We start from the raw sequence: 26,942 nt of genomic DNA, 5'->3' as shown, positions 1-26,942 counted from the left end.
GAAGACAATACTGAGCTAGAGAGACCAATGGTCTGACTCAGTATATGGCAGTTTCCTATGTTCCTAAACTGAAAAAAGTCTCATTATAGAGCTCAGACTTTCAATCAGTCTCAAACCCTTGACCTTCCAGCACAGGTACCGCCCCGGTTATAATCTGCAGTACCAATCCTGGTCTTCCCAAGATAGAGGAGGTTTCAGATGAGGGTCTAGGCAGTACTCTAGGCACTCCTTCCATCAGTGCCAGAAGGGCTGACAGAAATTGAAGCCTTAGGACCAATCCAAGCAGTCCTTCTAATGATAAGGGCCTGGAAGTATCTATCCCCATTACCTCAGCTTCTATCCGTCTTCCTCCCTTCCTGGTGCCAAGTAACATCAGACACATGGGTGTTGTTCATAGTGGCTAGTGGCTAAGCTTTTGAACTTGACTCTCTACCCGCCCATGCGGGCATAAAATACACCCACTCAACTCCTGTCTTTGGTGGTTTCTTTGCTACTTCAAAAAGATGCCATTGAACCAGTTTCATCTTCTTCCATTCTGGCTATTATTCCAGATACTTCTAGGTTCCTAAGCATGATGGAGGGATCAGTCTCATCCTAGACTTGAGGAAGTTGAACAGGTTTGTCAAAACTTCAAAGTTTCACATGATCTTCCTGCAGTCCATTCTCCCATTGTTGTGGGAAGAGGAGTGGTTTTTGTCCCTAAACCTAAAGGCCTTGGCATCGCCAGTTTCTATGTTTTTGCCTGGGCACAAAGGTGTACCAATACAAGGTGCTCCCATTTGGCCTTTGTACCGCCCCTAGAGTTTTCACAAAGTGCATGGCGGCTGTCATTGCCTATCTGCACGTACAGGGCATTTCTGTGTTCCTCTTTCTTGATGATCGGCTTGTCACGGCTAGAGAGATGTCTAAGAGAGATGTCTACCCTGATACTCAACCTTCAACTTTCTCTCTCTCTCTCCTGGCTGTTCTGGAGCTCAGTGTCAATCTGAAGAAATCTGTCCCGACCCCCCAGCAAGTCATCCAGTACATTGGTGCGATCTTGGATGCCGGCCAGAAGCGTGCATGCTTACCTGTAGAACACATCCAGGCAATTTCCTCCATGGTGATCATTTTCCAGTCTTTCCCCAGGCAATGGGCTTGGTCCATCCAACACCTGCTGGGGCTCATTGCCTTGTGCACCACTGCTGTGGTGAATGCATGTTTGAGGATTCTAGCGACTACAACTCTGGCTGCTTCTGTCTTCTGTCTGAATTTAGGCAGTCAAAACAAGTGGTTAGTCGTACCGGATGATGTCTTGCGAGACCTGTTCCGGTGGTCCCTGCCTGATTCCCTTTCACAAGGGGTTCCTTTTCAGGAACTGAACCCTACAATATCAGTCATTAACAATGCTTCTATGCACAGTTGGGGTGCTCACTGTGGTTTCCTCCAGGCATGGGGCCTTTGGAACTCCCGCAGCAGGGAGTTCTTTTAAGAGCTCTTAGCTGTTTTCCTTGCTTTCAAGGCATTCCTACCCATTATCCAGGGCCAGGTTGTTCAGGTCCACATTGATAATACTACGGCTGTCGCCTACTTGAACCATTAGTGGGGCAAGTCCCTGAATAACCTTACATTGCAATTGTGAGAATGGTGCCTGAGATCTGATATCCCACCCTTGGCAATACATATTAAGGGGGAGGATAACATTTTGGTTGACTCCCTTAGCCGGGATCACTCCTTCTCTACTCTCCATGAGTGAGAACTGAATGACTCTGTTCTGTCAGATGTGTTTGACTCCTGAGCTGTCCCTTTTGTTTACTTATTTGCCACTGCGCAAAATGCGGAGTGTTCTCTGTTCTGTTCTAGTGTGGGCATCGGCCCGGACACCCTAGGAGATGTCTTTCAGCTGCAATGGAAGGACAGGCTTCTTTCCTTCCTTTCCACTAATGTCCGGGGTGGTGGGGAAGATACTGCAAGAGCACATTCAGTGCATCCTGGTCTGCCCCTGGTGGCCCAGGCAACCCTGGTTCTGCGCTCTTCTTCGGCTATGCGGTGACTCCTACCTTCGCCTTCCACCTCGATGGGACCTCCTCACAAGAGACGGGGGTCTGGTCCTACACCATGCCCTTCGGACACTCTCGCTAACAGCATGGAGTCTGAACTTTTAGATGAGATCCTGTTAAATGAGAGAAAGCCCTCTATGAGATGGGACTATATGTGCAAATGGAAGCTTTTCACATTCTATGCATCTGCCAAGGGCTTTGACCCGCTCCAGGCTTCAGTCTGCCAAATACTTCTCTAATTTGCCTCTCTCAAGGGTTTGGGTCTTCAAACACCTCCATTAAGGTTCACCTTGCTGCCATCTTGGCTCGCCACCCAGGCTGGGATGGCACGTCGGTTTTTGTTCACCCCCGACTAAGCATTTTTTGAATTGGGTTAACAACCTGTATCCTCCCAATGTGGCTCTGGTTGAGTCTTGGAGTCTCTCACTTGTGCTGTCCACACTTATAGGGGCCCCCTTCCAACCCCTGTTGTCCTCCATGAAACTGCTGTGCCTAATGACTGCCTTCCTTGTGGCCATCACGTCTGCGAGACTTGTAAGTGAACTCATTGCTCTAAAGGCTGATTCCTCATATATTAAATTTTACCCAGACAAGGTGGTTCTGCATCCAGATCCTGCCTGTTGCCCTAAAAGCATGTTGGACTTTCACATCAGCCATGACATTGTGCTGCTTACGTTCTTCTGTGACTCATCTATGCATCTTGAGCATTCTATGAACGCCCTAGATGTCCACAGGTGTCTCTTTTAGTTCCTGGATTGCACAAAGGCATTCAGGCGTTCTAACAAACTGTCCATCTCCTATGCAGGAGCTAGTAAAGGTTCTGCCATTTCTAGACAAAGATTGTCCAACTGGCTGGTGCAACTGATTTTCTTCTGTTATAAGAAGCAAGGCATTCAGCTGCCCTCTAAAATTTGGGCACATTCCACTAGGTCCATGGCTACCTCACTGCCCACATGTCAGGCATCAGTGTGAAGGACATTTGGAGGGCTGCCACCTGGTCCTCAGACCTGCCTTTTTTCTGTCACTATGCTGTGGATTTGCATTTTGCTTCAAAGGCCAAATTTGGTTGGGCAGTCTTAAAGAACGTACTGTAACCACTAGCACCCACCTCCTTTTTATGGGAGCTAGTCACTCACCCAGTTGTGAGGGACCATGGATCCCTAAAAAGATAAACCGGTTGCTTACCTGTAACTTTTATGATCTCTGTGGGGATCCATGGTCACTCACAACACCTGCCCAGCCATCCCCTCTGCTTGCTTGACATGAACTGTTTACTTACCTGTGCTGCTGTGGCTTGTCTACTGTCTTCTCTATCTCTCAATGTTATCCGTCCTTTTGCAGTGGCTGATTCAGGAACCGAAGAGGGAGGTGCTCTACAGCCAGCTTTGTAGGCTCTAATTTCACTATGCCGTAAAGGGCTGGAGAGCGCCTATACGGAGCTATAGATTCTTCCGAGGGCCTCCTGCACAGGCGCAGAAGACCCCGTTGTAAGTGACCATGGAGCCCTAAGCAACCTGTTTTTTCATGATCATCACTATATTTAATTGATGAAGATGCTGTTCCATTTCTTTTTCCTTAAAGTTTCAGCTTTTGGTGAAATACTTGTCAGCTAAAAGGCCAGAGAAATATTAGCAAAAGTTCTCTTTTTCTCAGGACTGATATAAAGCAGTCCATAGGCTGATGCCAGGCCCTGACCTGATGTTTGAGAAACAGTGTCCTGGGGACTTTAATAAGGGTGGCAATAAATCTAAACCTTATTTCCAAACTGCCAGTGCCGGTGCAGTTCTGAAGACAGTTAAACTGAGACTTGGCGCAAACTTCAGTCCTAGAATTTACAGTAAATGTCAATCAGAAGAAAATATTCTGGAAACTTCAAAACTTGCAAGCACTGTGGCATCAGGACTTGGCTTCAAACCAGTGCTGTGCATACCAAACTTAATCCCATCCCCATATGTTTCAGGAACAAAAAATAGCCAATGGAGTCATATCCTTCCCAAATAAATATGGTGTGGAGGAAGGAAAAGCTTGTGAGGTTTGTTGATTTCTTCTAGTGGAATCACTTTGTAATAGGTTTGGTTCCTTTCCTGCTAGAGGAGTTATCAGGAAAGTAACTTGCCAGCTTACCATCAATTACTGCAGCCTAGGTGCTGTTTGCAAAAGATGAGAGCTGAGGTGAAATTGGGGGATTAGGGAGAAGGAAGAGAAGGAAATAAAAATTTGGGTGAAAAATAAACCAGAAGGGGACAGAGTAGAGCAGATGGACAGCTAGTCAAAAAGGTCAAATGGCAGTAAGGGAGATATCATATGCCAATGCCAGGTAAGACACTCTGTGTATAGGTGTTTATATAACCATGCCAGAAGTCTCCAAGCCAAGATGGGAAAGCTGGAGTGCTTGGTTGCTAATAAAAACATAGATATAGTGAGCATAACGGAAACCTGTTGGTATGGCGAGAACCACTGGGGACACTGTTATTCCTGGGTACAAAATCTACAGAAAAGACAGGGATCAGACGATTGGGGGTGGAGTAGCACTGTGTATTAAAGAAGGGATAGAATCCAAGAAGTTAGAAAACCCAGGAGGACCGAAGTCTTCCACAGAATCATTATGGGTGACAATACGAGAAAGGAAATGTGTTACTAGGGACATGCTGTCGCACCCTGGATCAAAGTGCTGAGAGTGACGTGGAGTTGGAGAAGCAGATCAGAGAGGCGTCAAAAGAGACAGGGCTGCAATAATGGGTGACTTCAATTACCTTCACATAGACTGGGCAAATTCATGTGGAGGTTTTGACAGAGAGGCCAAATATCTAGACATTCTAAATGACTGTGCCTTAGAACAGTTGGTAGTGGAACCAACCAGAGAGCAGGTAACCTTGGACTTAATCCTGAGTGATGCCCAGTGTTCTCTCTATGGCGTGTGCTCACACATTTTTTTATGTCCACTCAGTTAATTTTAGATCCTACTCCTGTTGAATCAGGAAGGCCCCATTCTGAATGCATGTGAGCACACACAGCCCTGATACTGCCGCCTAGAACAAAATTCATTTCACACACAGATGAACAAAATTAGAGAGAAAACTGGCGGTGCCCAGGACCTGGTGTGAGATGTCAGTTGTGGAACCACTGGTGGATAGTGACCATAGTGTGATCCAATTGAGCTTGTATGCAAGTGGAGTACTGCCAAGGAAGTCCAACACAGATGTGTTGGACTTCAGAAGAGGAAGCTTCTCAAAAATGAGGGGACTGGTAAAAAGGAAGCTGAAAAGGAAAGTCAGGAGGGTCAGATCACTCCAGAAAGAATGGAACATATTTTTGCAAGTAAACGAGCACTTTTGTGGGAAGTAGAGATTGGCAAACGCAGCAGAACTCTGGATCTACTAAATACTGTAGAGGTGCTTTACGTGCAGCACCTATGCACCATTAGTGGAGCTATCAGCCAGTATAATTCGTTTCTCTGATTTGTGACATAAAAGTACTTTTTTTTTTTTACCTCTCTGATTTTAGGGGAGACAGGCATTGGAAAATCAACGTTGATTGATAGCTTGTTTAATACCTGTTTTGATGACCGTATGTCAACACACTTTCAGCCGAATGTAAGACTTAAAGCTGAGACATACGAACTCCGGGAAAGCAATGTTCGGTTGAAGCTAACCATTGTAAATACAGTTGGATTTGGTGATCAGATAAACAAAGATGATAGGTTAGTATGTCTCACTCAAATAATTTATCTTAATTTGCACAATGACCTGCTCTTTGAACATTGATGTATTCATCATTGATGCATTGGTATGATTACTGATATCATTTAATATAATGTAATATTTAAGGAACTGCAGACTAGCTTTTTCAAACTTTTGCTTCTTATTGGAACTTGGTCAGGATCCAAAGAACTACTTTATGTTTGTGCAAAGACTTTTATGTGCCCATTGAAACTTCTGGTCCACAGGCCACATTATAGAGTGTGGTATCCTAAGAAAAGATACAGGCTGTTTTGGAGAAAATTGATTATCTAGACCCATTTCAAACTGGATTTTGGGTGGGCTACGGTGTGGAGATTGCCTTGGTCAGCCTGATGGATCTCCTATTAGGAATTGACAGAGGCAGTGTGAAACTGTTGGTCCTTTTGGATCTCTCTGTGGCTTTCAGTACTATCAACCATAATATCCTTCTGGAGTATCTGAAGGGGTTGGGAGGCACTACTTTGCAGTGGTTCCACTCCTGCCTCTTGGCAGATTCCAGATGGTGTCCCTTGGAGACTGTTGCTCTTAAAAATCTGAACTTGTATATATGGTGTCTCCCAGGGCTCCGTATTGTCTCAAATATTCTTTAACATCTACATGAAACCACTAGAAGATATCATCGGGAGATTTGGTGCAGGGTGTTATCAGTCTACTGATGATACCAAAATCTATTTTCCCATGTCAGTGTCATCAGGAGAAGGCATAACTTCCCTAAATACCTGCCTGGAGGCAGTGATGGGCTGGATGAGGGATAACAAACTGAGACTGACTTCCAGATAAGATGGAGGTACTTATTGTGTGGGGTCACAACTCCAGGGATTATTTTGATCTGCCGGTTCTGGATGGGGTAAAACTTCCCCAGAAGGAACAGGTACGCAGTCTGGGGGTGTTTCCAGATCCAAACCTCCCTCTAATGTCCCAGGTTTAGGTGGTGGCCAGAAGTGCTTTTAATCAGCTTTGCTGATACTCTAGCTGCGTCTGTTTCTTGAGATAAACAACCTCAGAACAATGGTACAAATTCTGGTAACTTCCAGACGACTACTGCAACGTGTTCTATGTGGGGGTGCCTTTTATGTAGTCCGAAAACTTCAGATGGTACAGAATGCGGCAGCCTGGTTGGTCTCTGGGTCATCTCTGAGAGACCATATTACTCTTATACTGAAAGAGCTACACTGGCTACCAGTAAGTTTCTGGGCAAAATACAAGGTGCTGTTTGTAACCTGTAAAGCCCTAAACAGCTTAGGTGCTGTGTACTTAAGAGAACGTCTTCTTCGCTATGAGCCCACCGCCCAATGAGATCTTCTGGAGAGGTTCGTTTGCGGTTGCCACCAGCTTGTCTGGTGACTACACAGGGACGGGCCTTTTCTATTGCTGTCCCAAGACACTGGAACACACTTCCTGCTGAAATAAGAGCCTCCCCATCTTTGACAACTTCAAATAGTCTTTAAAGACTCATCTTTTCACCCAAGTGTTTTAACTTGACTCTGGTTTTAAATTGTGTTAAAGTTTTTATTTTTAATGTTTGTTATGTTGTTGTAAACCACCAAGAGAAGGAAGTTTGGGGTGGTATACAAATTTTTAAAAATAAAGTTAGGAATCCTGAGTTTCTTCCCTTGCTGGAACTGAACGAATGGTTATTTGAAGCCACCTAATGGCGCAGCGGGGAAATGCTTGACTAACAAGCAGAAGGTTGATGGTACTATATCAGGCAGCAGCGATATAGGAATATGCTGAAAGGCATCATCTCATACTGTGTGGGAGATAGCTCCTGTATTCTGCCAAAGAAAACCACAGGGCTCTGTGGTTGCCAGGAGTCGACATCGACTTCACGGCACACTTTACCTTTGAATCCTGGCCATTTTTCCAGAATTAATTGACTTCCAAATAATTGGCAGATCCAGTGAAAGTTAGTGGAGCCTAGTTGCTGTGGTGCATAGAACTAAAGTACCTTTGAAACAGTTGTGCTCCAGCTCCACTGAAAGCATTTAACTTGTGCTGGATTGTGTTCATAGAGCAGGCGTGCTCAACCTAGCCCTCCCCCAGCTGTTTTTGGACTACAGTTTCCATAATCCTCAGCCACAGTGGCCAATAGCCAGGGCTTATGCGAATTGTAGGCCAACATCTGCAGGAGAGCTGAAGTTGAGCAGCCCTGCCATAGAGTTTCAGCTTATGATAACAATATTCTGATCAGGAGGACAGCTGGTATACTTTACAGTTTTCTGAGCAATGGATATAGTAGAATTTCTAAAAAGTAGGGATGGGTTAAATACAGTTTTAGTTTATAACCTTCTGACAGTTTGTGTACATCCATGTATTGAAGAGGCACTTGACTCCTGTTTTTAACACTGTCTTTTTCTTCCTCCAGCTATCAGCCAATAGTGGATTACATAGATGAACAATTTGAGGCTTACCTCCAGGAAGAGCTGAAAATTAAACGCTCCTTATATAATTACCATGACACTCGCATCCATGTGTGCCTTTACTTTATTTCACCCACAGGGCATTCTCTTAAAACTCTTGATTTATTAACCATGAAAACTCTTGATAGTAAGGTAAGATTTGAAAACAACTGTAACAAATACTTTCTTGTAACTTATCTCTTTACAATTCAGATAAGGTCTTTTTAAATAGAGTGCCTTTATGTAAGAACTTTCAATCTGACATTTTTACTTAGTGTAATTGATCCTTTTAAGAATTGTTGCATTAGTGTTAAGGTTGAAGAAATGTTTCAGTAAAAATAGCTATTGCATAGGGTGAGGTGAAGCTGAGTATGCGTTTCTCTATATTAAGTTTTTATTTAAATAAAGTTGGTCATAAACAAATGGAGGAGAGACTTCAGAAGCAGTGGAGAATGAGTTACTCAGAGATAGTGTGGAAGATAGCTTTGGTTATCTTTTGAAAGAACTAAATCACTTGTCCCTGAGAGAAAGTCGCAAGACTTGAAGGTTAAACTTTGGGTTAATCATTCTTTGTAAACCTCTGAAATAGCTTCTTTTTATTCTTCTGTTTGGTGCCTTCCCATATTTTCTTCTGAGCAGAAAACTTTTACCATAAAACAAGAGAAGCAATAATTGTACCTAATGTGCTTCACAACAGAGCTGTTGCGGGGTAGTTTGCTATGTAGTGAAGTCCATGCTTGGGTGCAGTGAAAACTCTGAGTGTTCTCTCCCCACCCAATCTAAATCAGGCCCCTCCTGCAAATGGTATTTAACTGGGGTGGGGGGGAAACAAATCAAGACAAGGAGGACTGAAGTATGTGTTTAACATAACAAATAAGCCCAATTCAGACATTATACTGTACGAGTGTACAGATGTCAGTACATTCGTACATGTGTTTGTGTGAATGACTGTACCTGTGTTCATTTTAAAAGTGAACCTGGATACAGGCCCTTCAAATGCATTTTACAGATAGGAACAGTCCTTCTGTACCTGCATTCAACATAACTTGTGAATGAATAACTGTACCTGCGTAACCTGTACAATTGTCATACGTCTGTTGAACATAATGTGTAAGTGGGCCTATAGTTTGGCCTTTATTTGTTTAAGACATCTTTCCTGGAAAGAGCGGTTGATGCTTGTTCTTTTGAGGCTCTAATGACATTAATGGCATTGGCATTTCACCTGTATCCTTACTGTGGGCAGCATCCCTGCATGTACTTGCACAATGGGAGAAGTTCCACAGGGAGCAGAGGCAGTTTTCAGAGAGCCTCTCTTCTTTGCAGCCCACCTGTGTCTCTGAAAATATTTCCTCACAGTTGGGGAACTCGCGGGGACATATTCTCAGGATGTGGGGGAGGCTGAAGAAGGGAAGGGGAGCTGCCCAATATCACCCCTCCCACCTCCTTGCACAAATTGAATTTCTTCTGCTCAGGCAAGTACTAGTTGGGATGCTGTCTATGACTATGGCTTTAAATCCATGTCAAGATCATATTAATACTTCACTGTGTACGTTCATACTTAGTTGGAAAAGCTCATCTAAGAATCAGTCAAGTAAAAATAAAATTATTCTCTAGACATATACTCTACATCAACATATTTTTAGCAAAGATTTAAGCTGCCTTAGATGTGCTAGTATGCTGATCTCATCCCGTACCAAGATATTGCAGAAATGAACTTTTCTGGAAGACAAGGGCAATTATTCAGCATTTTACACTATCTAGTTTTGATAAATTACGCTTCATAGCATGGCAGCAGCAATATAGCAGGGAAATGGAACCAACTGGTGCCAACAAACTGCATAACTGTGGCCTTTGACATATATTGAGGTTATCTTTTGGTTATTTGAAATGCCATGTCTTGGCAAAGTCTACAATTGTTTGCTTTTGAGAAAGTGACCTTCAGAATCAGATGCAATTTAAACTGGCATAGTGGTGATTTAGTATTTGAATTAATATCAGTCCTTCAGGATGGGTGTTGGAACACTTACTTGGACAAGAGGCAATTCACATTTGGTTACATTTCTAAGGTCTTGGGTCTAAGGTGCATTAATACAATTTTAATGAAAGATTGATTACTGTAAAGGTTGCAATGTATACTGTTCATGATCTGTTGCCTTGTTGGTTTTTCCAGTGAAGCCTTAGGTCACAATGTCTGGATTATCTGATCCATGTCTTTAGCTGGCAGTAATAACCTATCATGGAACATGGAGCTCACATTGCTGGCTGTGGTAGGTAGGTGAGCACTGAGCTTTCCTTGCCACAACCAATAATGAGAGCGCATTCTTCTGCATGCATAGCTAGATCTTGCAGAGTAAATTTAGTATAAAGTTTAGCAAAGTTAGTCAAATAAGTACATTTTTAACTTGGGCCTCTCATGGGTCAGTTCATTGGATTGTGGTCACTTGCATGACAGTATTTCTGATTTTATAATGGTTTGATATGGATCTATTGAAATATTGCAGTGTTCCAAGCTGTGCTTTGTGTTAGTACATTTAGAATTTACTTCAGCAGTTTTTTTGCTGTAATTTCATTGTGCAAGATGTTCCTTGCTAATTAAAGAAATTGCTTATCATACTTCTAAGATCAAATACCATAAACTAAACACCGTATTCCACAGAGGGAGTGAAAATTTCATTTTAAATTTTAGGACAGTCTTCCACATATGTTTAAATACTAAATCATAGTGCTTTAGCGAGTTCTATTTAAAGTAATGACTTTTCTAAAGCTGCAATTAATCACCATAAATAGTACAACTGAATGTAGACATTTAGGTAAGGTAATTAAAACTCTAGGGTGGTAACTTGAGGAAAGTGAACTCCTTATTAATTTGCTAGTCATCAGCTCATTCTTTACTGGATTCAGCTTCTGACTGGCTAGTATGGCCTAGTTCTCACTGAAGTGGTAAAGCTGTAACTGGGCTATGGTGCCAGATTGTGGATAGGGATTCACGTTACTGAATACTTCTCCATATAGAAAAGAACATGCAGTATATGCTTATCAGAGGGAAGGGATCTAGCCTAGACTTTCCCCTGACAAGCTAGTTCTCTGTTAGCAGGAACCTTTTTTCAAGTGTCCAGGGGGTATTCTGTCATGTGAGTACTCACTTGTAGTCTGGAGTCTTACAGCCCAGACACAGGTGTGCACCTCAGTAAGAATTAGGCCTCTATATCTGCAACTAAACAAGGAAGCTTTGATTGTGAAGTTTCATATCATCCCATTTGATTGCTGGCTAAATCTGTGGCTCTGTGAACCAGTAGTAGCTGGCATGTTAGATAAAAGTCTTTGTTCACAAAGACTATTAAGTTAGCAGTCTTAATCAATATGTATTTGTTAATGACTGATAGGAAGAATATGTATTTTTACAGGATAATAACTATTTATGAAAACCCATGGCATCAAACATGAGCTGGAAAATAAACACTCATTTTGGAATAGGCCTCTTTTGGGCTTTAGCTAATTCTGTGTTTAAAAACAAAAAACAAAACCATATTGGTCACTGTACAAACCAATGTTGCATGCACTGAATGAGGGGTGGGTGGGGATTTTTGTGTAGTCCTCTCCCTTCTTCTGTAACCCTCTGTGTCTGCAAAGAGGCACCTTTTAAAGTGGTGATTCTCTTATATTTAGCAGGGGGAAAGCAAAATATCCTATCCAGTCTCAGCACAGCAGCTCTCCACTGGCTGTTGTTGGTATCTGCCTTATGTTTCTTTTGGATTGTGAGCCCTTTGGGGGCAGGGGACCATTTTGTTTATGTATTTTTCTTTGTTAACCGCTTTGTGAACTTTGTTTGAAGAGTGGTATATAAATATTCATCATCATCATTCTTAAACGTATGTCCTTGAGGGTCTTGCAACCCCCAAGGTGTATTTTCAGGAGACAAAGAGAGCTCTAGAGGAAACGGAGAATTGGCTAAAATCAGATCTCCTGCTTTTAAGCATGTGAAATGAAATTTGGCACATGCATTGCTAGTTTGACTGTCAGCTGTTCTTTTTGGGAGCACACAATTTTTGTTCAAAATAGGAAACTGATTTTAAAATAGCAGCTCATTTTATAAACAATGTACAACTTGACAGTTGCTTTTCAGGTCTGGATACTGTTAACACAGTTGGCCTGTTTGCACAATACAGCCCCTGCCTCATGAGATAATGAAGGAGCTGTGCTGAGAATGCATCCTCCATAGATGTCCCAGCCCATCCCTTTATTGTGGACGACCTGTTCATCTGAATGACCTCTATACATGTGTTTCAGATATTTGTTTAAAATATCTATTTGGATTAACCGCTCACCTCATGTGATAGTAGGACATGCTGGGGCAGCCATGGAGGATGTCCTGATGTATGTGCCTCATCGTTTTCCCTTCATAAGCACAGGTACTGGGGGCTGTATTGTGTGGACCAGCCCCAAATCACTGAGGAACATACTTTATTGTTAGTCCAGTTGCCTGTAGAATGTTCCTCAGTGGCTCTTGGAATAGCTAGACAGGACATGGTCAAACGGGCTGAAGAGGGCCATGGGCTAGGCCCCTTTCAATTCTAGTCTCTCTTCTCTCACCACACAACTGTTTTAGCCATCTCCCTACTTCTTCCATTTGTATTTCTCACCAAAGATATGTGCAGAAGTGGAAGCTAGGTTATAGAGGGCTCTCTCAGCTAGCTAGAAAGTCAGGTTTTTAAAAAAAGTTTAGATGTGGTAGTTGAACTTTTAGCTGAGTCACAGTAGAACATTTATAAGTGGAGAGAGAGGCTACAAAAGAAATTGCAAGGAACTGTATAATCTTTCCTAGAACTTTAATTGAATGGCAGGCAGACATGGATGCTAGCTTTCTGTATCTCTTATTAAAAGTTTTCACTTGCTGATGATTACATAAATCTCTTTAGAAGATCAAATCTGTCAGCTTGCAGAGAAGGTATATTCAAATTGTTTGGCCCATAAATGAGAGAGACAAAACAATAGGCACTTGCAGGAATGTATTTAATAGTAGTAATATACTGTAGCTAGTTGGAGAATGAAGAAGCAATTGCAAACAAGGAACGCTTTATGGAAATTGTTACCTCTTTGATGTGTAGCTTGTTTTGCAACCACTCTCATCCCTTTCCCATACCCCCAGTGTGCAGAATATGTCTCACGTAGATTTCATACACCAATCCCCTGCCCCCAGATGCCCCTTTATTTGGTGGCAGCTGCCACTGCTTGTTCCTCCTGCCGCCGCCGCCACTCAACCTGCTTTCCCTGCCTTTTAAAAAGGCTGGGAGCAGGGCACAGAGTGGAAGGAAGTGTTTGGGGGATCCATCCTTCCTTCCTTTTCAAAAGGCAGGGAGAATGGGAAGAGAGGTTCCAAGAGAAGTGAGTGGTGGCAGTGGCAGCTGGACTCATTAATCGGGTCAGTGAGGTAAGTGGGGGCTATTGCAGGAGGCTAATCTGCCTCCATCAGCCCACCACCTGAGGCAACCAGTTCACTGAGCCTCATTAGTGAGCCAGCCATGTTTTGTTTTGCTTTCAAAATTAGACAAAAGTGTCAAAACAGGCTGAAAGTATTAATTCCATTAACATGGTACAAGTTCCAAACTATCTATGTGCATTGATAGAAGTGATAGGCAGTAAATTTTCTCTAAAGTTTTCTCTGAAAGTAGCTCCAGTTGCGGAAGAGAGAATCTGTTATTCAGTTTTTTAAAATCAGCTTGCTTTTCCAGTGGCAGAAGCTGTGGGGACGAAAAACATTCTAATTGCATGTAGGGTTTGAGCATATGTTTATATCTGTTCTTTGGATCACAGCCATATGTTGTAATTTTTTTTTTAAAAAAAATGACAGTATTTAAAATATTTTGGTTTCTTACAGGTGAACATTATTCCTGTTATAGCCAAAGCAGATACTGTTTCTAAATCTGAACTACAGAAGTTTAAGATCAAAATTATGAGTGAACTGGTCAGTAATGGAGTCCAGATATATCAGTTTCCAACAGATGATGAGAGCATTGCTAAAATTAATGCCACCATGAATGTGAGTACTTTACTAACCTGCAATGTTGTCTTCAAAATAAATGTGAACTGTCACTGTTTGCCACGGTTGTGCTTATTGTTTGTGTCCTCAAGGCTGTATAAAGGCTGGAATTTACAACTGAGCATTTTGTGTTCAGCATTTTGGAATGCTTCATTCCTCTTCAAGGTTTCTGTCCTCTTACTTGGTATCTATATGGCAGCTTCTTAGTAGAATGAAAGGCAGTTATCAGTAGCATTGCTTGAAAGGCCATTCCTGCGAGGCCTTTGACTGCCCTGTCTCCTCTCCCTGCCCCCCTCCCAGGCTAGAACCATGCAAGAGCTGATGACTGGGGTTCTTTAAGAGAAGTTCATCATCCCCAAATACGCCCTGCTTGATTCCAAGCTGCTTTGAGATACACCTGCATCAGCCTTGACGGTTACACCAGCAAATGGAATGGAATTGCTTAAGGATCATTGCAAATTGTGGGACTTTGAAGCACCATGTATGGCAATGCACCATTCTGTCGTGTATCTGCTATTTGTCAGAGTTGTCATATACCTTCATGTGGAGTATCTTTTGATATTGGAGTCTACCATCAAGGATGGCCTAAGGACAGTTTCTCTGCAGTAGCTTTTCTGGCTAATGGTTACAATACAGATGAAAGCACGAGCAGTAGTCTTCCGTGTAGTTGCAAGGAACAATCTTTGACTGAAGAATTAGGAAATGGACCCAGGCTCTCAGTTACGTCACACCATTTCCCCCTTTACTGGCAACAAATTGTCTGGAATTTGAAGTTCCCTTGGAGGCTGTCCTTGACAAGACAAATAGGTAGAAGAAATCCTAAAACACCAAACCATTCTGGAACTACATGCAGTGGACCTGCTCAGTCAGCTTACCGCAAGGGAGAGAAGTGAAAAAGATCAATACAATATCCATCCTCCCACCCCCATCATCTCAGTGAAGCTGTAGTGTGCTTTGGAGTTGTTAGGAACCTAGGAACAGTTTCATCAGCCCAGGAAAACCTTTTAACACTTATTAGAGATTTGAACAATAGAATCTGTTCTCTCAGTGTCTACTCAGTACTTTTTACAGCACCAAAAAGAAGCAAGGACAGAACCGGCTTCAGGGGCCCTGGGCACACTGCCCCGAGAGAGTTGCTCTGCTGCCACCACACAAAAGCAATGGATGTACACATGGCCTCAGGGATCAGCAGTGGGCCCTCAGTGGTGCTGACCCCTGACACCATAGGGATATGGAATTGTTAAGGCTTTGAACTTTTCTGACTTTTTTTTTCATCTGATACATTGGAATTTTAAAGAACTGAGAGCTCAGTACTTGACCTATTCCACACTGACACTTTCTTATTTTTTAGTTGGTGTTAAGACATTTACTGCAGTTGGGTTATATGTTACATAAATTGTATTTTATAAGCGTTTTTCGTTGTTATTTTGATAGCTTATTTACTCTGTTTCTCAGGGGCACTTGCCATTTGCTATAGTAGGAAGTACGGAAGAGGTAAAGATTGGAAACAAAACTGTAAAAGCTCGCCAGTATCCTTGGGGCATTGTGCAAGGTAAACAAATGTTTGACTCCTCATTTATCCACAGTTCTGCTCCCAAGGCTGTCAGCGGATTAAACAGATTTTGGTTTATCTAGTTAACGGTCTCCTCCTGTGCATGGCTGAAAGTGTCAGATTTCCACAAGACAAGATGACAGTGTCACTGCTTAGAGGGGCTGTGTCAACCCCTCCCAATGGTCAGGTCGTGTTGTTGCGGAGCTCTGACATTCTGCCAGACCTCCCCTCCTCTTTCTTTCCCTTCTTTCTGTGTAACTGAGTGGAGCCAGGGGGCAGTGCTGCCTCACTCACTCTAGAGCAGGGGTAGACAATGTGCGGCTCTCCAGATGTTGCTGAACTACAACCCCCATCATTCCCAGTTGTAATAAATTGTGGCTGGGGATGATGGCAGTTGTAGTTCAGCAACATCTGGAGTGCCACACGTTGCCTACCCCTGCTGTAGAGGAGAGCTGGTCTTGTGGTAGCAAGCATGACTTGTCCCCATAGCTAAGCAGGGTCTGCCCTGGTTGCATCTGAATGGGAGACTTGATGTGTGAGCACTGCAAGATATTCCCCTCAGGGGATGGAGCCACTCTGGGAAGAGCAGAAGGTTTCAAGTTCCCTCCCTGGCTTCTCCAAGATAGGGCTGAGAGAGATTCCTGCCTGCAACCTTGGAGAAGCCGCTGCCAGTCTGTGAAGACAATACTGAGCTAGATAGACCAATGGTCTGACTCAGTATATGGCAGTTTCCTATGTTCCTATGCCTTCCCGGCTTGAGGCTTTAGTGTAAAGCTAACTTTTAGCTGTCATCCTAGGTGCCTGAGTGGCCTGGGTAACCCCAGAAATGGGTGGCCATCTCAGGCACCTAGCAGCTTGATGTGTTTGGGATTAACAGAGCTTTCATTGACTTCATATTCCTTTGCAAGGAAGGTTACATTCTTGAAACACCAAAATTCTATTCTATTGGGCTAGTTCCTTGCCTGGTTCATTGATATGCTTTTAAAGACTGTGATTAAAACTCTAGTTAATAGTTATAACATGATCTTTTTCCTTGGTCAGCCCATTATTAAGTGGAGTGATGCTACACACAAGTGGCTATTTGGCTGCTGTAAATCCAAACCACTCATTTCCAGACTTTGATGAGCTTAAACCTGTACACTAAAACAAAAATCTGATCCCATGCATAGTCCTATTAGTACATAAATATGAATTGCTTGCATATTAAGAGACATAAACCAGCCAAAGAAATAAGGACATTGTCGTTTCCTTAGTGCCAACATTACCCTTGTGACATTTTAATTTGTCACTTTAGTGGAGAATGAGAATCACTGTGATTTTGTGAAGCTTCGGGAGATGCTGATTTGTACAAATATGGAAGATCTGCGAGAACAGACTCATATGCGCCACTATGAGTTGTACCGGCGCTGCAAATTGGAGGAGATGGGCTTTCGAGACACTGATCCAGAAAATAAACCTGTCAGGTGAGTGAGCCTTTCCTGTGTTTCAGTAGTGAAAGCACTGACTCCGTCTCCTTGTTATGACTCTCTACTTGGAGCAACAAGAGGGAAAACCTAATCATGGATAGATAACATTTGAAATTGTGATTGAAAAATTAAATGAAAAAAATTATATTTAACTAGGCCTCATTCTGGACTGTACATTTGATGGGCCACCTCTATTTTCTATTGGTGGTTGGTTGGGCAGTGTGAAAGATATGATGGGCAGCAACAGAAAGATCGGGAACAGAGCTGTTATTAGAGAGTAAATTAGCACAAGGGGGGAATGTCTGACTGTCTGGTGAAACAGTGGATTAATGGCAAAGCAAATCTGCTGCCGTGTTGCGCAGTGCCCTGTCTGGACTACAGCAGCAATCTGTGATCCTTCTGGTTTGGGCATGCTGCTTCAGTGCTGGGGATGTTGACTTCTGTGGCTATGTAATAATATCGGGGCTGCCTCTTCTGAGCAAGAGGCTGACCAAAGTGGAGACAATATTTTTTTAGCCAAGAATGGCTTGAGGAATGATGTTGATTATAGCAAGTCTTTGGGTGGCCCTCTGTTAAAGTACTCCAAATGAATTGTATGATCCCTTTTGTGAAGGTCAGAACAGTAGACATAAAGTTGTTTTCTAATTTCTTTCAGAAGTCCTTCTGGCAGTGTCAGTTCTTCATTCATGTGCACTATCCTCTTTTCCTTTTATTTTGTCTTTGCAACTAATGTAAGTAAATCCATGTTCTCTCTCTCTCTCTCTCTCTCTCTCTCTCTCTCTCTCTCTCTCTCTCTCTCTCTCTCTCTCTCTAATATTTTCTGTATCCTTTTTCCTTCATGCTTCCTTCTTGCTGCTGCTCTTCTTCTCCTGTTACTAATATCTGAAACAGAAGCTGTGCTACTAATGCCCTTCAAGATCAGAAAGCTGAAGCAATAATTGAGTAGACTGGAATTCACTGGCACAGTTTTGAAATGGTTAGATTTCTTGCCATGCAGATAGCTGTTGAGTATTTGTGGTAATTCAAGGCAGGTATTTTCAAAATGTTTTAGAGTTGATGGGAAACCCCTGTGTTATGCAATGCAACTTTATTTTTTATTATTAAGTAAACATGGATCACCTTATCCTGTGTTATAAGAAAGATGTTTTGGAGACCATCTGTTCAAACACAAGGCAGTAATAGGATTGTCAAGATTTAAGACAAATGCTGACAGATGCTATTCCAGACTCCTCTTAAGATTTAATCTCCAGGGAAGGAAGTTCCACAGATTTCAGGGCAATTTGTGCAGTCTTCAGCAATTCTTAGCATTCAGGATGATTCATGCTTGACCCAGCAGTTGCTGTTGTGAACACAAAGTGTGAAGGGGAGAGAGACCGGCCATATCCCAAAATCTCCCTGGTGCATGTCTACTAGTTCTTTCCCCCCACACTTCAGTAACACTGGTATAGACACAACTAGTATGTAACAGGCAGATTGTCTCATAAGGACATGTCTGCCCTGTTTTGTTTTGTTTTTATCATAAGTCAGTGTGGATTAGAGGTGTTCATAAAGCACACCTGACCTACCATACAGTGCATTAACTAGGCTTTAATGTATATTTGATCTACTCTGTTGTCTGTACTGCAGACATCTGGAATTGATGTAAATACTGAGTTAGCATACTGAAAATTGTACTGGTTTGAAGAGGAACCATTTTCTCCACCAGCGTTTTACAGCTTTCAGTGGTTTTAAGGCTGTAACCTGTGTAATTTACGGGACATGTGTTGTGTATGAGACATCACTGGAGCAGGAGAGGAGTGGGCCAGCTGAGAACATGTACTTTGTCCCAGCTGGGCCATTCACCAAACCAAGGAAGTCCTCTGGTCCTAGGCTGTAGCTAGGCCAAGGATTGTTCAGTTGAGTAAAAAAAATGAAGAAAAGGGATTCTTGTCTCCCCTAATATTTATTTATTTATTTATTTTGTTCAATTTCTAGACTGCCCTTACAGAATAGCTCAGGGCGATTCACAAATATCATAAAACAGTTAAAATCAATCAATAATTGGGAATAAAGATTTTAAAATACAACAAAGCAGCTAAAAACTACAACAATTCAAAACCTTATAAAAACCTGATACATTAAAAACCCTTTAAAACAATTTTAAAAACCCTGGAAGGCTAGGCCGAACAGGTAGGTCTTTAGGGCTCTCCTAAATGCCAATAAAGAATTCAAGCTACGGATTTCTGCAGGGAGCGCATTCCACAATCTAGGAGCGATTACAGAGAAGGCCTGCCTCTGGGTTGCCACCAGGCAAGCCAGTGGCAACTGGAGCCAGACCACCTCAGATGATCTTAGCGTGCAGTGGGGATCAGACCGAAGAAGGCGCTCTCTAAGGTAACCTGGACCTAAGCCGTTCAGGGCTTTAAAGGTAATAACCAGCACTTTATATTTTACCTGGAAACATATTGGCAGCCGGTGCAGCTGTTTCAAAACAGGCATAACATGGTCTCTCCGAATTTCCCTGGAGACCAGCCTGGCTGCTGCATTTTGAACTAACTGAAGTTTCCGAACTATATACAAAGACAGCCCCACATAAAGCATGTTACAATAATCAAGTCTGGAGGTTACCAGATGGTCCACCACTGTTCTGAGGTCATCCTCTTCAAGGAATGGACGCAGCTATCGAATCAGCCTAAGCTGATAAACTGTACTCCTGGCTACAGTCTCCACCTGAGATACCAGGGTGACGTCCGGATCCAGGAGTACCCTCAAGCTGCGTACCTGCTCCTTCCGGCGGAGTGTGACCCCATCCAGCACAGGGAGATCTAACTCATCCCTCAGATTCTGAGCCCCTACAATGAGCACCTCCGTCTTGCTTGGATTCAGCTTCAATTTGTTATCCCTCATCCAGCCCATTACTGCCTGTAGGCAGGCTTTTAGGGAATGAACACCATTTCCTGATGAAGCAGATGAAAGAGAGAAGTAGATTTGGATGTCATCAGCATACTGATAACATCTAGCACCAAATCTCCTGATGACCTTCTCCCAGCAGTTTCATGTAGATATTGAAAAGCATTGGTGATGGAATGTAGCCCTGAGGGACTCCATATAACAGCTCTTGTTTAGCTCCCTTATGGCCCATTCACCAGTCTTTTACTTGTTCTCTTTTACTTCACATGACTGTGCCTTTCTGGTTTTGGGCAAAAGTGTAATAGCACATTTGTGTTTACTGTTTATTTGTTTATTTCGGCCCAAGGCCAGCATATTAAAAAAAAAAAAAACCACACAACAGCAAGAATATGTGAACATTTGTGAAAGATAGTACATAGGGACACATGACAATTTGTGGGGAATGGCAATGCATCCACATTTCTCCCTCCTCTCGCCACAAGTTTGTGCATTCTTGTACATCTGCACATGTACAACCATAAACTGGAGATGGACAAACACATTTAACAGGTATGGAAAACATTCCCTCCTTCTGCCCCGTCCCCACGCACACATGCGCATGGTTAGTGAAGGGGATGTGACAGATGGAGGGAAACTCTTTAACTCTGAAATGGTTATCTGCTTGTAGGTCACTAATAAATTATTTTGGGTTATTTCTTTTGGTATATTAATGCAATTTCCTTAACATTTGTAAAAAAGCCACATTGATATGGACATTGATATGGATATATTTAAATGGACTTTTGATAGAAATTCATGCTGAAGCATTTTCTTGTGCATATTTTTAGAAACCGGAATGCATTTTTGCAGAATTGGCATAAAACTGTGCAAATTGTATTCAGCTAGAATATCACCTGAGAGAAAGGATTAAATAAATTCACACATGTTTGACGCACACACAATCTGTGTACTTTGAAAACATATATAGATTTTTATGCACGTACCATTATTCAAACATTGTGATCAATGCACATACAGTAGTGTATTTTCTTTCTGAACCCTGCATTTGAGGGGGCTGTACCCAGGTTCATTTTTTAATGAATGCATGTACAGTCATTCACCCACAAACATGCACGTAAGGCTATGCAAAGATTTGGTTTTGAAACAACAGATCCGAATTAGCTAGACATATCGCCTCTAGCTCCATGGGAGTAGTGACTCCCAGTGCTTATCTCTATATAGAGTGGTCCCACGCACAGCAGCAGTGCGAGCTATTAAGATAATTTGGCGCCACAGGAAGCTCCAGTGATGTCTTTAAAGGTGTGTGGGAAGTGTAGTTCTTCACAGCACTTTTCTCCATTCTACAGATAGTCTACAAACTAGCTTAGAGGCTGTTCATTTGAAAAAACCTAAGTTTGGGTATGTTTGTTAAACCCATTGTGACCAATTTGTGAAACACTTTGCCAATTTAAAATTGGGTGTCTGTTTCGACTTGGACCACTGTTGTGCAGTAGCTGTGCCAGAAGAGTTGAAAGTTTTCTTTTATCGAGTTTTGATGGATGCTTTTCATTTTTTTAAATCTGAAGATATGATGAGAGTCTTGGAGAATTGCAGCAAACCATGTGTGTGCTCAATAATTAGCCAACATGGGCCGGAGCTGTGGGCAACATAGGCAGATAATGCATTTTTAAGAGAGGGCAATTTTCCATCTGTATTGAAGAATGCTGTGGTGCACCCTTTGTTGAAGAGGGTTGCCTGAGATGTTAACTTCTTTGTATCGAATGTTTCATTTTGGGGCAAGATTTTCCAGTGTATGGTGGTTGCTCAGTTTCAGTCTTCCTGGATGAAACTGATTATCTGGACGCTTTTCAGTCAAGTTTCGTATTGGTTTTTTGGGTTGACACTGCCTTGGTCAAGCTAGTGCACAATTTGTCACGGCATATGGATAGGGCGAGTGTGACCCTGTTTAAGTCTCCTGGACCTTTAAGCAGCCTTTGGCACCAGTGGCACTTGGCCTATGGGGTACCACAAAGTTCAGTTTTGTCCCCTGAGCTGCTTAACATTTTGATGAGAACTGGTTGTTATAGCTATATTACCCTGATATTGTTCTAATAACATTGGCTGCGTATTTGTCTCTGAGCTCAGTTCCAGGTGTACTACCTTTTGAAGACTGTTCAGAAACTGCATTTGGTCTAAAATACAGCCCCTAAGTTGCTAAATGGGGATGGACACTGGGAACACATCTCACCAGTGCTTAAACAACCATAGTGGCTTCTAGTCAATTTCTGGGAACAAGTCAAAGTAGGCATTTGCTTATGGCAGCAAAATTTGAAGAGTGGCAAATTTTGCTGCTCCTCTCTGGGGCCGGCGGCACACATGTGGAGAAAGGCCCCAAACAGGCTGCAGACGGGGCTATTCAGTCATTTGGGAAGGAGGAGGGGAGCTGGAAGGAGCTTGCTCCCGCCACAGCTGCCCCCGTTACCCCAGCCTGCCATGCAGCGGCATTGTGTTAGAAGGTCAAAGGGGAACCTTCCCCTCACCCCCCACCCTCCCTGCAGCCCCCCTCTCCACTCAGCTGTGTTTTTAAGTAGGTGAAAGGGGCGCCTTTCCCCTCACCCTCCCGCGTTCCCCACAGCTGCTGTGGCCGCCACCTCCTCCCCAGAGAGGGGTGGAGAATCCTTGGCCACATCCTTGTGTTGTCAGCTACTTTGGGTTCATTTGTAAGAGAGGCAGGCTATAATTTTTTAAACAGATAAATCTTGAGTTCTAGATTTTTTTTAAAAAAAATTGCTTAAATTAAGTTCTTGGATGATAGTTTGCATTAGCTTGTATGTAGGTAGGACATTAACAGATTGTATGGTGAGTATTATGCAATCTGTTGATCACTGGCTAAAAGCTTAGTGGGGGCTGAATTTGCCACCAGCCATTTCTTATCTTAGCTTTGACATAGTGTCTCAATTTTAAATTTGCATCCTTTTTCAATGAATTACCGTGCATACAGTATATAAAAATGACTCTGGTGTCTGGCTGTACTATTGCAGGAGGGGTGGCAGCTAATCAGGGGTACATAAGAATAGCCCTGCTCGATCAGGCTCAAGGCCTATCTGGTCCAGCATCCTGTTTCACAAAGTGGCCCACTAGATGCCACTGAGAAGCCCCATAGCCAGTGGTGAGGACTTTCCCTCACTCCTGCCATTGCTCCCTTGCAACTGGTATTTAGCAGCATCTTGCTTCTGAGGCTGGAGGTGGCCTATAGCCACCAGACTAGTAGCCATTGATAGACCTGTCCTCCATGAATTTGTTTAAGCCCCTTTTAAAGCCATCCAAGTTAGTGACCATCACAACACCCTGTGGCCCTAAGTTAATTATGCACTGTGTGAAAAAGTACTTTCGTTAGTCCTAAATTTTCTGACCTTCAGTTTCATGGGATGACCCCTGGTTCTAGCGTTGTGAGAGAGGGAGAAAAATTTCTCTGTCCACTCTCTCTACTCCATGCATAATTTTATACACCTCTATCATGTCTCCCTGTAGTTGCCTCTTTTCCAAACTAAAGAGTCCCAGATGCTGTAGCCTTGCCTCATAAGGATGCTGCTCCAGGCCTCTGATCATCTTGGTTGCCCTCTTCTGCACCTTTTCCAGTTCTGCAATGCCCTACTTAAGATATGGTGACCAGAACTGAACACAGTACTCCAAATGTGGCCACACCATTGATCTGTATAAGGGTATTATAACACTAGTATTTTTATTTTCAATCTCCTTTGTAGTGATCCCTAGCATGGAATTTGCCTTTTTCACAGCTGCCACGCACTGAGTTGACCATTTCAATGAGCTGGCCACCATTACCCTCAAGATGTCTCTCTCACCAACAGCTCAGACCCCATATAAAATTCTGGCTGTACTGCCAGCTCTTTGACCTCGGGGAGTACTGCCAACAACCCACATAGCCTTTTGCTGCTCCTCTGTAATGCCAGGTCAGTCCAAAATAAATCTGAACTCATCCATGATTTGATCATGAATGAAGGGGCTGACCTGGTATGTATTACCTAGACTTGGTTGGGGGAGGCTAGTGGTCCAGTTTGGTCCCAGCTTCTCCCTCCAAGATATTCTGTAGAGGAGCAGGTGAGGGGACGTGGGCGTCGAGGTGGGGTGGCTGTGGTCTATAGGGATGACATCTCCCTTACCAGGGTCCCTGTCAGGGTATCAGACCATATTGAATGTGTGTACTTGAGTTTGGGGACCAGGGATAGATTGGGACTTCTGTTGGTGTACTGATCGCCCCGCTGCCCAGCGGAATCCCTTACTGAGCTCATGGACTTGGTCGCGGAACTCGCGTTGGAGTCTCCCAGACTCTTGGTGCTGGGGGACTTCAATGTTCACTTCGGGACCAATCTGTCCGGGGTAGCTCAGGAGATCATAGCGGCCATGACAACTATGGGACTATCCCAAGTGGTCTCTGGACCGACGCATATTGCAGGTCACACGCTTGATTTGGTATTTTACTCAGATCAGGGTGGTGTTCCGTGGTTGGGGACTCCTGTAATTTCCCCATTGTCATGGAAATGTCTTAACTTAACTTTAACTTAACTTAACTGTCTGGTTAAGGTTGGACTTACAACCACTTCCCACCTCCTCAGGGGCGAGGGGCCCATTAGAATGGTCTGTCCGAATAGGTTATTGGATCCACTAAGATTCCAAGAAGTCTTGGAGGGATTTAATGTTGGCTTAGCTGGTGATCCTGTTGATGCCCTGGTTGAGAATTGGAACAACTTGCTCACCAGGACAGTAGACATGATTGCTCCCAAGCGTTCCCTCCGACCCGCTTCAAATTTGGCCGCTTGGTATACGGAAGATCTACGGGGGCTGAAACGGCAAGGTAGGTGACTAGAGCGCAAGTGGAGGAAGACTCGACTCGAATCTGACAGATTGCCACATAGAGCACATCTAAAGATCTATGCTCAGGCAGTATGTGCGGCAAAGAGGCGGTTCTTTTCTGCCCGTATTGCCTCTGCGAGTTCACGTCCAGTGGAGTTGTTCAGGGTTGTGAGGGGATTAGTATCTGCCCCCTCCCTTGAACCAGAATTTGGAGTCATCAGTTATCCACTGTCATGTGTTTAAAGGGTTTTTCGCAGATAAAATCTCTCGGATTCGGGCCAACCTAGATAGAGACTCCACAGTTACTTTGCTGTCTGAGCTGGTGGTGCCCAACGACTCCTCTTATGTGATTCGACTGGATCGGTTTCAGTTTGTGACTCCAGAGGATGTGGACAAGCTGCTTGGAGCAGTGAGGCCTACCATTTGTTCTCTTGACCCTTGTCCAACATGGCTTGTTTGATCTAGCAGGGAGGTTGTTGTAAACAGCCTGGTGGAAATCATAATGCTTCTCTGAGGGAGGGCAGGATGCCTCCTTGTCTTAAGGAGGCAATCATTAGACCTCTTCTAAAGAAGCCTGCATTAGATCCCTTGGAGTTGAGCAATTATAGGCCTGTTTCCAATCTCCCATGGCTGGGCAAGGTAATTGAGAGGGTGGTGGCCTCTCCACTCCAGGCGGTCTTGGAGGAAACTGATTATCTAGACCTATTTCAAACTGGTTTTCGGGTGGTCTGTGGGGTGGAGACTGCTTTGGTCGGCCTGATGGATGACCTTTACCAGGGAATCAACAGAGGGAGTGTGACTCTGCTGGTCCTTTTGGATCTCTCGGCAGCTTTCGATACTATCGACCATAGTATCCTTCTGGAACATCTGAGGGGGTTAGGGGTGGGAGGCACTGTTCTACTCCTACCTCTCGCTCCTACCTCTCGGATAGATTGGAGACTGTTGCTCTTCAAAATCTGAGCTTAAGTATGGTGTCCCTCAAGGCTCCGTACTTTTCTCCAATGCTTTTTAACATCTACATGAAACCGCTGGGAGAGATCATCAGAGGATTTGGAGCTGGGTGTTACCAGTATGCTGATGACTCCCAGATCTACTTCTCCATGTCAACTTCTTCAGGAACGGCATATCCTCCCTAAATGCCTGCCTGGAAGCAGTAATGGGCTGGATGAGGGAGAATAAACTGAAGCTGAATCCAGATAAGATGGAGGTACTTATTGTGCGGGGTCAGAACTCTAGAGATGATTTTGATCTGCCTGTTCTAGATGGGGGTCACACTTCACCAAAAGGAACAAGTTCGCAATCTGGGAGTACTTCTGGATTCACATCTCTCCCTAGTATCTCAGGTTGAGTTGGTGGCCGGGGTGCTTTCTATCAGCTCCGGCTGATACGCCAGCTGCGCCCGTTTCTCGAGATCAATGACCTCAAAACTGTGGTACATCTGTTGGTAACCTCCAGACTTGACTTTTGTAATGTGCTCTACGTGGGGCCACCTTTGTACGTAGTCCGGAAACTTCCGTTGGTTCAGAACGCGGCAGCCAGGTTGGTCTCTGGGTCATCTCGGAGAGACCATGTTACTCCTTTACTGATGGAGTTACACTTGCTGCCAATAGGTTTCCGGACAAAAAACAAAGTGCTACTTATAACTTACAAAGCCCTAAACGGCTTAGGTCCTGGGTATCTAAGAGAGCGTCTTCTTCATTATGAGCCCCACTGCCCATTGAGGTCATCTGGAGAGGTCCGTCTCCAGTTGCCGCCAACCCGTTTGGTGGCTACACAGAGACGGGCCTTCTCGGTCGCTGCCCCGAGATTGTGGAATGCGCTCCCTGCTGAGATATGATCCTCCCCATCGCTGGCAATTTCCAAAGAACACCTGAAAACCCTTCTTTTCACCCAAGCTTTCTCAGCTTCCTAAATTGTGGGGGTTTTAATATCTGGTCTATTTTAAAATTCAAAACCCGATTTTGGGGTT

General features: G+C 43.6%; 1 protein-coding gene across 11 annotated transcripts in view; it reads left to right on the top strand.

Annotated features, from left to right (window-relative positions):
• The window catches only part of SEPTIN10 (septin 10), a 60,942-nt gene that overhangs the window by 22,120 nt on the left and 11,880 nt on the right, over positions 1-26,942 (top strand). For 8 of the 11 annotated variants that reach the window (XM_053307606.1, XM_053307607.1, XM_053307605.1 and 5 more), the window contains exons 4-8: positions 5,544-5,739; positions 8,145-8,331; positions 14,054-14,215; positions 15,671-15,767; positions 17,062-17,230. In XM_053307606.1, coding sequence (XP_053163581.1) covers positions 5,544-5,739; positions 8,145-8,331; positions 14,054-14,215; positions 15,671-15,767; positions 17,062-17,230 — 811 coding nt within the window. Of the gene's footprint in view, positions 1-5,543; positions 5,740-8,144; positions 8,332-14,053; positions 14,216-15,670; positions 15,768-17,061; positions 17,231-17,888; positions 17,965-26,942 lie in introns of all 11 variants that reach the window. The other 3 variants (XR_008319133.1, XM_053307612.1, XM_053307614.1) reach the window with 1 other exon arrangement.

The sequence above is a fragment of the Hemicordylus capensis genome, chromosome 3, assembly GCF_027244095.1.
Source record: "Hemicordylus capensis ecotype Gifberg chromosome 3, rHemCap1.1.pri, whole genome shotgun sequence".
In the NCBI taxonomy this organism is placed as follows: domain Eukaryota; kingdom Metazoa; phylum Chordata; class Lepidosauria; order Squamata; family Cordylidae; genus Hemicordylus; species Hemicordylus capensis.
The sequence above is the reverse complement of the archived record's forward strand: the minus strand, read 5'-3'. Positions and strand labels throughout refer to the sequence as shown.